At 38.2% G+C, this 13,106-nt stretch overlaps 1 protein-coding gene across 1 annotated transcript; it reads left to right on the top strand.

Moving 5' to 3' along the window:
• Positions 1-2,055: 2,055 nt before the first annotated feature.
• LOC140835734 (uncharacterized) lies at positions 2,056-6,611 on the top strand. The gene is made up of 2 exons (XM_073201140.1): positions 2,056-2,679; positions 6,588-6,611. The coding sequence occupies exons 1-2, from the start codon at positions 2,056-2,058 to the stop codon at positions 6,609-6,611; spliced, it is 648 nt and encodes a 215-aa protein (XP_073057241.1).
• Positions 6,612-13,106: the final 6,495 nt, after the last annotated feature.

Below are 13,106 nucleotides of genomic sequence, written 5' to 3' on the forward strand. Positions count from 1 at the left end.
CTAGGACTCCTTTCAACTTGTAAAAACATCACTCGATCATGTCTTAACATCATGACAGCCCCTTAGTGTTTGAAAAATGTGAATCATAGCCTAAAACCGATAGTTTACATCATGTATATAAGCAATTCCAAAAATAACAATAGAATATCAAGTGTTTCATGCATTCAAAATAAAAAAAAAAGTTAATACGATGTGATAGATGAGAAAATGAGATATATGGTGTGCCTTTGCATTTTAAATGCACGAATAAATGTTGACGACGAAGAATGGGACGAGGAGGGCCTAAGCTTGCTTTCCCTTGAAGCTTCCCGAATATTTTCCTTCAAATGTTGGATGTGTGTGTGCCGTGTGGTTGAAGGTTTTGGGAGACAAATTTCAGAAAAAGATCCATGCCGTTGTGTGAGCCGAAACCGGAATTGTGGCGTGAATTGAATGGTGTAGGGCTTGGTGATTGGCATATTAAATACTAATTAGATTACTAACTAGGCTTAGGCCTATTAAGCCACTAAATTAAGCTCATTAGTTTTAATTAGTATTTAATAAAATATTATCAAAGTTTTTGTTAAAATAAATTTGTGAATTTATTAGTTTGGTTACCTAAAAGCTCGCATTTTTATTGAAAAACCAACACCGATAAAATTTACGTCCTCGCGTATAAAATCACCTCAAAACCCCTTATTTTAAAAATAAAATAAGAAAAAACCATCAACCATAATTTTAAAAATTAAAATTTAATATTTAATAAAAATATTTTTAGTTTTTCAGCCCTCGGTCTCCGTTCCTCGATCGCAACTTGAATATTCCTTAAAAATACAATTTTATGAATGAAGACAATAAAATCCTTTTCAACATATAAGCATGTATGTCACATAATCAGTTAGCAATTAAAATCAATTAATTACTTAAGTTTCATATTTCCTATATTTGCATGCAGTTGGATTACGTCGTCTTAATTTTGGAACTTACAATTAACAGGGGCACATCTAGGAGGCTTTTTATCTGAACGTTTTCCAAATTCACAATGTTTTCCGCTTGGTTTCCATTAACAGGGGCACGTCTAGGAGGCATTTTATCTGAATGTTTTCCAAATTCTTACGTAACAAACATGCATATAAATTTAAGTTTTTCTAATCATGTGACATATTCTAATTCATTTTTCAATTGTGAATAGGGATCATTAAAATGTTTCTACTGCAAGGAGACTGGACACAAATCTATCCATTGCCCAAAGAGGAAAGCAGCTATTACGACATGAGCTTATGTTATGAATGCAGAGGAAGCTGAAGAAGAGACAAACACTACACTCATTACAGGTAACCTAGTCATTTAACATTTTGTATTGCTATTTATTGCATGAAATGCTAAATTGGTTATTTAAATTGATTTGGGAACAAGATTTGAACATAGTGGAAATTAGGTTGCATGTTCTACCTTAGTTGGATTTAAGTGATGATCTTAGAAACCATAGAAAATGATATTAATTTTTTTCCATATTTTATTTTGATTTTAAACAAAAAGTTGAGGGCCAAAATTTAAAGGAAATCATAAGCCTAGTTGGATTGGGGTTTCGAAATTTATAGGAGGGGTCACCATGCAATTTTCGAAAATTTGAGGTCTAAATTGTAATGTTCGATAATTAACGGGCCAAAACGCGATTAACCAAAATATAAGGGGATTTAATGCAATTACTGAATTCTTAACGAATATATTGTAATTTTCGAAATTCTAAGGGACTAAATGAAAATTTTCAAAAATATAAGGGCCAAATTGTAAATTTCCAAATTTTGGGGACTAAAGTGAAAATTTCAATAAATTGAAGGGCTAAAATGCAATTTTTCAAGAAATGCTTAAGTTCAACACACAATCTTCATATAAATTTGGGAATTAATGATAGTAAATCCTTAAGTTTCATCACGAAAAGATTCAAAAGAAATTTTCGCCGCAGGGAGGATCATCATTCTAGGTGTGGCTACCTATGCACTGCTAGATTCGGGAGCTACACATTCTTTTATATATGAAACCTTCATAAAAAGACTGAATATTACTCCTCAAGATATGGGTTTGGGTTTCAAAGTTTCTATTCCATCCGGTGATCAAATGCTCACGTCTAAGATTGTCAAGAATCTGGAGCTTCGTTTGTTCAAAGATGTGGTTCTGGCAGATCTTATTGTGCTTCCTATGCCTGAATTTGATATTATACTCGGTATGGACTGGTTATCAGGGAATGAAGCTTCGATTGATTTTCGTCAGCGAACAGTGCCTATTCGACCGCCTAGTGGTAAACCTTTTGTCTTTGAGGTGGCGAGAAACAAGCAAATTCCACACAGTATCTCTTGTCTATGTGCGAGGAAGCTTACTAAGCCGGGATGCCAAGATTTTCTATCATGTGTCACCACCACACATGCATCTATCAGTCAGAAGTTAGAAGATGTTGATATTGTCAGTGATTTTCTTAACATCTTTCCCGAGGACGTTTCTGATATTCCACCTGATCGTGAAGTGAAATTCTCTATTGATCTTATGCTGGGCACCGTTCCTATATCTAAAGCGCCTTATCGTCTAGCACCCGCTGAAATGAAAGAATTGAAAGAGCAAATCCACGAATTGCTAGAGAAGGGTTTCATTCACCCTAGTTATTCTCCATGGGACGCACCGGTGTTATTTGTGAAAAAAAAGATGGTAATATGCGTCTTTGCATCGATTATCGAGAGCTTAATAGGGTCACTATCAAAAACAAGTATCCACTACCAAGAATTGAAGATTTGTTTGATCAGTTGCAAGGAGCATCGATATTTTCTAAGATTGATCTGCGATCTGGATACCATCAATTGAAAGTAAAATAGTCAGATGTACACAAGACGGCATTTCACACGAGATATGGGCACTATGAGTTTATGGTCATGCCATTTGGGTTGACCAATGCGCCAGCGATCTTCATGAATCTAATGAATCGCGTATTTAAGCCATATCTAGATCGATTCATCATAGTCTTCATCGATGATATTTTGATCTATTCCAAGAGCAGAGAGGAGCATAGTTTCCATTTGAGTACAACACTACAAGTTCTTCAAGACAGGAAGCTATATGAAAAGTTCAGCAAGTGCGAGTTTTGGCTTGATTGAGTGGCATTCTTAGGCCACATCATTTCTAGAGATGGCATGTAAGTTGATCCGAGTAAAGTGGAAGCAGTGAAAGAGAGGCCAGTGCCGAAGAGTGTTACCGAGATTCACAGATTCTTGGGTAGCAGGCTATTATCGCAAGTTTATTCAGGGGTTCTCATCTATAGCGGTACCTATGACTGCCTTGAGGGGACCCGAGTGCCAAGACAGTTTTGACAAGTTGAAGCAAGCCTTGATATCAGCACCAATGTTATCTATGCCATCGGGGCAAGTGGAGTGTAAGGATCGGTTTATTGGATGCAAAGTGTTTAGAGGGGGGGGGGGGGGGGTTGAATCAACACTTGAAGATTATGAAATCTTTTCGTGATAAAGTATCAGTTTAGTGATAAACTGATATAGGATTCTTGTCGGTCAATAACAATCAATTTGATAACATTTGCGGAAAAATAAATTTATTGAAAGATAGAATAACTAACTGAAATGATAACACACAAAGATTTATGGATGTTTGGAGAATTAAATACTCCTACGTAACCCCTTCTATCACAAGGATATGATATGCACTAAAAGACTTTGATTGATACTAAAATAGTACAGACCCACTTCAATTTGGACTTATCACTGCCAAAACTGAAACTCTTAGTTAACAACAATTTTCACAGTTTTACGACTGATCTTAGCACAACTGATCTAATTAAATATCGAATGTAATACAAAATTGTTGGGATCGGTTAGAGGGATCACCGTTGAACTACAATATCTCGGTTCTTGAATTATTGAACACCGATGTATTAAATCGAGTTTGGTGTTCAAACCAAGAGGAAAATACTCGAAATAATCTTTCGTAGAAACCAATAAAATATTTTGTAAACCATTTAAAATATATGCAAGTTGAATGAATGAAAATATTTTAGTTGAAGCATGTTATCAAACATTTGGTATGCAATATTTTGGTATTTGAAGAACACATAAAATGCTTCAACAATGCTTCTTTAAAACTATGAAAATGATAAGTAAATAAATAAACAGATAGACACGAATTTGTCTATGGATGTTCGGAGACTTCAAATGCTCTTACGTCAACCCTTCTTCCCCTTGGAAAGGATTCACTAGAAGACTTTGATTTATACAACACCTTGTACAAACCCATTCAGTTAGGACTTACATTACTGCCTAAACTGAACTCTAGCACTCAAGATTGTACGCAGCACCTCACAATCAGCATATTGTTTAATGTCTCATATGCAAAGACTACATACACATGTTTATTGTCTTTGTGCAAGACTCACTCAACTAAACTTGAAGTCCAACTCTCTTGTATATGTGTGAGTGATTGTGTGTGAGGAATTTTCCTTTAAGTGTACATCTCAAATATATCCTCACACAAGGGCTTGTGCTCTTAACTAGCTGATTTCTTCATGCTAACTGCACATGCTTTGAATCCTCTTCAAAAACTCTTGTTTGATCTTCAATATGTTGTATTTATAAGTCCTAACAATGATATATACGTTAGATACAAGAATATGTCTGTTTGAAAAGTTTATGTACTATTTCTGAGATTGCAACGGTCAAATTCAGCTTGCTGGGAATTTTCCCGACTAGTCAACTCTGGCCAACTGGTCAACTCTGGTCAAATCAACTGGTCGTTCAGTTCAACTGGTCAGTAGCTGATTCAGTGCAGTTCAGTTGGTCAACTGCTAGTTCAATTCAGTTCAGTTCAGCTGGTCAGCAGCTAGTTCAGTTTATCTGGTCAGCAGCTGGTTCAATTCAGTTCAGTTGGTCAGCAGCTGGTTCAGTTCAGTTGGTTGGTCAGCTGCTGGTTCAGTTTCAGCTGGTGTGTTGAAATCAGCCTAGCTGATTTCAGTAGAACCAGTAGCTTCATCGTCATTTGTTAGTATCGCAAGCTTCGATTCAGACTGAGACTTTTGAAGATGATTTGTAGATCTTTGTCTTATCTTTCCAACGCATACTGAATCGCTTCATTTCGATAACCAAGCTGAGAGATATGACCAAAATACCGCAGCTGCTCAAACCCAACTGATTGCTGTTTTTGTGTGATCCGTTCGGTAATTGAGCGATCCGTTAGACCCTGATGACATCCGATTTTGCCCAACTGACGTGAAATACGACTTGTTTCAAATTTAGTTTTCTGATCCGTCCAATTGGTGGAATGTCATTTGCATCATCCAGTTAAGAGATATCATCAAAATACCGAAGCTTGCCAGAAATTCAGTTTGTGCAGAATTCAGTTTCAGCTTACTTCTTGTGTTTGCAACTTCACACTAGAGTAAATATGTTAGAAACACAATAACAAGTTTTGTTAACATCAAAATCAAGATTGCGAACATGAAATGTTCCAACAAAAATAGCTTGTGCTAGTTAGCTCGAAAGGTAGCCTCAATTGCTACAAATAAATCTTATAAGCGTGAGATATTTATGCTTTGAGTATGAATAAATCTCAGCAGAGTAACATCAAGTTTTTGAGAGTATTTCGCGTCGTATCTTTCTCGACTGCTCTTCTCGTCTATTTATAGGATTATCTTTCAACGGTAACATTAAGTAATATTTGAATCTTTATATCCGTTGTTTGCCACGTCACTATTCTTCCGACATTCGTACACTGTGGACTCTGATATGCGGCGTTCCACTCCGAGTTGCAGTCTCTTTTTGTACTACTGTCAGTTGAACGGTTGAATGTCCTTTTCAATAACTGAAGACGTGTACCGCTTCGGTGTGAGCTCGTAACTGATTGATTTCCAACTGATCACTTATTTCTCTACGTTAGTTCAGTTCAGCTGGATTCATTTTCCTTTGATGATTCACGCGATACTTTTCAGTTTAGGCAAACTGTGCAGTTCAATTTCTTGATCAGTTAATCAAATAAATATATAGTTTGTCAAACAATCGAAATTATGTTTCAAACAATTTCCCTTTTTTGGTGTTTGACAAAAGTTGTAAGGTTTGAACTGATCAATTGAATTAAAAAGTTCTTCAAATTCATTTGTAGATAAAATAACTTTCTAATGTACAGATTCGTACGAAGAAATAAAAATAAACGATCTTCAACCAGCAATCTGAATATAGTTGATCTTCAGTTCATCTTCTTCCCTTGTCTTCTTTTTGACTATTCTTTCATTAATCTATCTGCTTCCCCCTTTTTGTCAATCACCTCAATTTTTCGAGATAAGATGCGAACATCAGCTGCAATATCTTTGACTGCATTGTTCATAACTTATTACAGTAATTCAATCTTTTTAGTGACAGTACTTTGCAGAGAGTGAAAGCATTTGACGACTAATGTTTGAGTCTGGAAATGAGATTCAGTCGACAGTCTTTCTTTCTTGATTTCGTTCATCTGAGCATATAGAGCATCGACATGCCGAGCGAGCTGATCTAATCTGTGTGTTGTGACTTCATGATTGGAATTTAGCTTTAACGAATGTGCAAGTTGAGTTAATTGAATTGCAGAGATGGCATTCATCATATCGTTGAGATTGTGCTGAACAGTGTGAATTTATTCAAACAAGGCTTCTGTATCAGAAATTTGAGGAGACATAACTTTGGAGGATTCTGCGCTATGTACCCTTGGTTGTTGAGTAAAAACGACAATGGTGCCTTCGGTTATGTGCATCTGTAATTCCGAAATAGTTTCAGTTGCTTGCGCTTGTCGAAGCTGGGGAGGAGAAGAGATAAGATCAGGATCCAAGGTAGAAGATGATTCTTCAGTTTGATGAGCAACTGGTTTTTCAGTTGGTTGAATAATTGTTTCTTCAGTTGTTTGACGAACTGGCTGTGCAATCGGCACTTCTTCAACTATTACTGACTGTAGTTGAGCTTCTTTAGTTGATTCAAAAACCACATGCTCAGTCACTGGTTCGACAGATTCTCCAAAAGTAGCTATTTCAGCTGGTTCTTCAGTAATTTCAGCTTGAGCAGCTGATTCTTCAGTAATTTCAGCTTCTATTGATACTTCAGTAACAAATGTATCGGCCGGTTTCTCAGTCAACACTGCATCCTCAACTGACTTGATGGAATCTAACTAAATGTCAGATGTAACTGAATCGCTGACCTCATCAAGATTTGCCAATGAAAATTCAGCTTCAGAATAAAGTTTTGGATCATTGGTAGGATGTGCTGTCATGAATAAAGTGTGAGCAACTGAAGATGAGGGGATAGTTTCTTTTAGAGAAGAAGTAGCAGCAATGTCCTTGGAAGATTCTTCAGTTGGCTGTTCAACTGGATATTCAGCTGAGAAATTTTGAGAAGCTGCTTGGATGATCAGTTCTTGATCTATTTCCCAGTGTTTGATTTCTGCTTTTAATCCAATAAGATCTGTTTCCAGTTGAGCATATACTGCTTTAACATTGAATGCAGTTGGACTGGTAGGATTAAAATTTTTCCGCAGCTCGACAACTATTTTTTGTAACTTCTTTTCTCTGATAAGATCAAAGAAATATTTCTTCCTCTCTAGAGCTTGAGTAATTGTTGAAGCCTTGACCGTCTTCAACACCACTTTTTCCAACTCAATAAATTTTTTCAGTTTAGATTTTTTCTGTAGCTCCTGGGCAAAAACATGAGTTCGGAATTTGACCCATTCCTGATAACCTTTTAGCTTCTCTGCTGAAAATGCACTGACTTCTTGCCATATGAGATCAATGTGAGTTTGAATGAAATTTTTTGATCTGGGCTCTTTTTGTATTTTTCCTTTGCCCTTTGGATCAATCAGATTATGAGGAATGTTCAATCTGGAGGTATTTTCATCAATCCCTCTCTGAGTACTACCCCTTTGGGTCTGGCAAACGGTAGAGGAGTGAAGTGAGAGATAGTGATAAATGGAGCTTTGACTCCAGCAAGTCTCGTCTTATCACTTTCTGGTAGTCAGCAATCCATTCAATCTTGGCATTCTTCTTTGTCAGGAAGGTGAGTGGCACAACAATAGAAGAAAATCCCTGGATGAATTTTCTATAGTAACCTGCTAAGCCCAAGAAACTGCGGATCTCGGATGCGTTCTTCGGCTCAACCCATTCCTTCATTGCTTCCACTTTGGACAGGTCAACTTCAATGCCACTACTAGAAATAACATTTCCCAAAAATGCCACCTTCTCTAACCAAAAATTTCGATCTTGCAGTACTTGCAATGCAGTGCGAAGATGTTGTTCATGCTCCTCATGGTTCTATGAATAAATGAGGATGTCATCTATGAATACGATGAGAAATTGATCCAAGTAAGGCTAAAATACGTTATTCATGAGATCCATGAAGATTGCTGCAGAGTTTGTCAATCCAAATGGCATCACTAAGAACTCGTAATGCCCTTAGTGAGTTCTGAAGGTAGTCTTGTGAACATCTGCGTCTTTCACCCTGAGCTGAAGGTGCCCTAAGCGAAGATCTATCTTATAAAACACAGAATCTCCTTGCAATTGGTCGAATAAGTCCTCGATCCAAGGTAGTGGGTACTTATTCTGCAATGTAACTATGTTCAGCTCCCAGTAGTCGATGCAAAGCCTCATGCTTCAATCATTTTTCTTCACAAAGAGTACTGATGCGCCCCAAGGTGAGCAACTAGGACGTATGAATCCTTTGTCCAATAGCACATGTATCTGCTGTTTGATCTCCTTCATATCTGCTGGCACTAATCGATATGGTACCTTGGAGATTGGCACGGTGCTTGTCATAAGATCAATTGAAAACTCCACCTCGGGCTCAGGTGGGATACCGGCAATGTCGTCAGGGAATACACCAGGAAAATCTCTAACAACTGGGACGTCTGCTACTATCTGACTAGTAGCAGCTGAGGATGAAATAATGCTCACTAAGAATGTCTAGCACCTCTTAAGTATAAGCTTCCTCGCTTGAAGGCATGATATCATCTGCAACGTCCTGCTGCGTCCGCTTGGCTCAAATACAAACTGCTCTTCACCTAACCCTCACTGATTTTCGTTGGAATTCGATTGTTTCTCCATTCTTTGACAACCAATTCATTCCTTGAATGATGTAAAACTCGAGCATCGAGAATACTATAAGATCAGCATAGACTGTGTGGCCTTGTAGCTCGAGACTCAAGTTTCTGACCACTTTAGAAGTAGACAGTTTCTCTTCAGATGGAACGGTCACAGTATAACCCACGTCGAGCCTGGTGGGTTTGACGTCCAAAAATCCCAAAAAGTTGTCTGATATAAAATAATTAATAGCACCGGAATCTAATAGAGCATTTGTGGCTACCCCCGCTATATAGATTCTCCCTGAGATAATATTAGCATACACTCATCCCAACAATTTTTTAAAAAAAGAAGCTGAACTTAATCTATTGCACATGCTAAATTCACTATCCTAAAGTTCTCATGAAAATTTCGAAAATAGCCTATTAGTATACCCAAAAATTCAAGACATGCATAATAAATTCCAATAAATAATACGGTGTTGAATAAGTTATATTACCTGTAAAGAGTGTAATGTATGGGTTTGCCTCCTCGACATGCATTGCAAAGACTCGGCCATGAGTTGGCTGCTTCCATTGTGGACAGTTCTTGAGCACGTGGTCAGTCGATCCACACTTGAAGCACTTGCCAGAACCCCATAGACAATCTCCTTCATGCTTGCGACTGCACTTTGGGCACACAAGATATTCAATAAGTTTCTGAGCGGCCTTCTTTTGTTGTTCATGTCCTTTTCTCTTGTTCGGCCCTTGAAACAGCCTCTTAGCTGGCTGCTCAAACTATCGTTGAGGTGCCTAAGGAGGCCTCTTCCCCTGCATGTAAATCTCAATTTCCTTCTGATCCTGTTCAGTTGCCAAAGCTCTGGTCACTGCAATGGCAGAGGTAGGAGGACCAGCTATACGAACATCATGGCAGAAGATCGGTCGTAATCCGTCCTAGAAATTCCTCAGTTTCTCCCTTGCGTCATTAGCTATCAGGGGCACGAAGTGACACCCCTGCTCAAACTTCCTCACGAACTTCGCCACATTGTGGTCTCCTTGTCTCAACGTCATAAACTCCCTATTCAGTTGGGAGCGTACATCATCAGTGAAGTACTTGGAGTAGACCTCCTTGAAGCCTTCCCAAGTCAGAGTTTGCAGATTCACCGACACTGATGCTCCGTCCCACCATAACTGAGCATTGTCCTTCAGCAAATAAGTGGCACACGTAACCTATCAGCATCCTGCAGCTCCATAAAAGTAAAGATCACATCTATGGACTTAATTCATCCCTCTGCCACCATAGGATCAGTCGTACCTCTAAAGTTCTTAGGGTCCATCTTATGGAATCGCTCATACACAGCCTCTGGCCTTGTCCTCATATCCACCTCAGTATTGATCCTCGCAAACTACGCATAGAACGGAGTCATGCCCGCGAGCATCTGAGCCTGAAGGTCTGGTGGTGGACGTGGAGGAGAAGCTCTCTGATCATCACGTGCCTCACGTCTCTCAGTCAGTAACACATCTAGGAGGCATAATGTACCACTAGTTAACCCAACACATAACCAACATGCATAACCGAATTACTCATATAACATGCTAAAGTGATTCAAAAACTTTAACATGCAGTTTAAAAGAACTCGTACTTAATACTTAATGCATTTAAAATCGTAAAAATTTACAGACTTGAGTACATGATCTTATCGCAACCAGCAGTGGCAAAACCCTATATCAGGAAACCTTGCGCTCTGATACCAACAGTGAAGAACTGTATCTTAAAATACTAATACTTTAACATTCGTGGAAAACTTTAAACTTTTCTTATTTAATAATTTATTAAAAGTATAGCTCTTAATATAAATTAACGGTCACCACCCATACTAAAATAAAATTAATATTTAAACTCCATCATATAAAATAAATCACCAACATCCAATTCATCCCAAAATCCAAAAAAATATACCAATTTAATTTAAAACTAGTCTGACAAAATTATAAATTTAATTTGCTTCTCACCAATTCTAATTAATCAAAAGTCAGAGTAAATATTTTAAAAATGCGCGTAATAATATAACTTAAACAACAAGGTCCTTGAGTTTGCGCTACCACTTGCCCGAGCCTGCTCATTGGTCACCACCTCACGTCTCCTAAATTACATCATCTGCATTGATCAAGTCTAGTGAGTCTAATGACCCATCATGCATAAACCGTAAATAACTAATAATACGTAACAAAATTCATGCAATTTAAACCTAGCTCGCACGTAAAATATTACAAACATAAATATGTATAACGTGACTTTCCTGCATACACTATTTCATAAAAATCATAAAATCATATTTTCATACTTGTTATACATAATCATAAACGTAAATAATTTTGGCGTAGAGTTCTGTTCAATGCAAGTGGGCCATACACATAAATCGTTTGATCAAACTAAACCACAGTACTAGGCCGGCAGGGATCACCAATACCTTGGACTGGATGTCCATTCCCTTACATATCATAATCCTCCGAAGAGGTTGGAGAGGTCCCCGAACACGTTCTCTGGCTTCCAAACCCATAACATAATTTTGCCACAAGACAAATTACATAACTCAAAATAATTATTTTGCACATGACACAAATTTACGAACATCGTGGGTTTCATTGGAATTCCCTGGACATGTTGCCAAAACCTCAATATTTAACTAACCAAACATAGCCCCAAAGATGCACTCGGGCGCGTACGATTCTCGATTTCAATAAAATAGCTTACGACCTACCGAACGACCTGGACTCAAACCAAATTTAACCAACATCCTAACCAACTGTCCAAGACCCCAAAATAGCCCAGAACCATGACCAAGACCCAAAACATTAGCAATAGCCTATTCACGAAACAGCCCCCTTCAGGTGCGCTATGGCACTTATACGCTTCTCACAACTTCACGCTTAAACCAACGCGAACCAGACCCGATCCAGACCCTGGACTCGACCTTTAGACATCCACTAAGACCCTGGTCTAGTCTTTTGCAGCCCAGACTCGCATGCCAAGGCTCAAACAAGACAAAACCGTGACAGCTCCCTCACATGCGCCCAAACTGTGCACAGCTGCACGTTTCTGGTTCCGACTGCCTACCCAGACAACCAGCCCATGAACCATCCCATATAGGCTCACCCTAGGACCGACATGTCCCAAAAAATAGCCATGAGCCCCTAAACAGCCCATGCACTGAACCGCACCAGCAACCACCTACAACCCCTTACATCCTGCTTCTAGCGTTTCTATAGCCAATCAAGCCGTGAACCACCTTAACAAGGCTCATCCTAGGACGATTAGAGACAGCCTAAACCATAGCCATGAGCCACAACCCAGCCCCTGACTGAAACCAAAAGGTCGAACACCTACAGCACTGCACGCATGCAAAAATATAAAAAACGTCGCACATGAATCGTACTGTAGTTTTTAAACTGCTTAAAATTTGCGGAAAATAAAAAATTTTCTTAAATAAAAAATAATCTTTAAAAAGATGCAATATGAATAAAATTCTTGATTAAATATTTGAAATGTAAAGGAACTTGCAACAAATACTAGTTTTAAATACATGAAGTAATTTCTTTAAAAATCAAATTAAATGAAATAACATGCATAAAGATCCTTGAAAACTAAGCGGTCCTCGGGTTAGCCCTTCGCACCGTTTGAGCCAACTCACTGGTCCCCACCTCTCGTCTCCTCATACTCGTCCTCACCTGCATCGATCAAGTCTAGTGAGTCTAAAGACTCAACATGAATAAACTGAACAAAGAAAATAATACATAATAAAACAACATGCTTTTTAAAGTAGCTCATACGTACTTAAATTCTAAACATACTTTCATAAACATCGATGTTCCAACATTTCATAAACATACTTGCATCATACATACTTAAACATGCATATCATCATAATTTTGCGTAGAGATATGTTTCAAAGCGAGTGACCCATAAAATAGTGCGCCTGATAAGACTAAACCACTGTCCTGGGCTGACAGCGATGTCCACTACCACATACATAAGATCCCCGGTCATACTTTACCAGGTGTATTGGTAT

The sequence above is a fragment of the Primulina eburnea genome, chromosome 7, assembly GCF_022965805.1.
Source record: "Primulina eburnea isolate SZY01 chromosome 7, ASM2296580v1, whole genome shotgun sequence".
NCBI classification, from domain to species: Eukaryota; Viridiplantae; Streptophyta; class Magnoliopsida; order Lamiales; family Gesneriaceae; genus Primulina; species Primulina eburnea.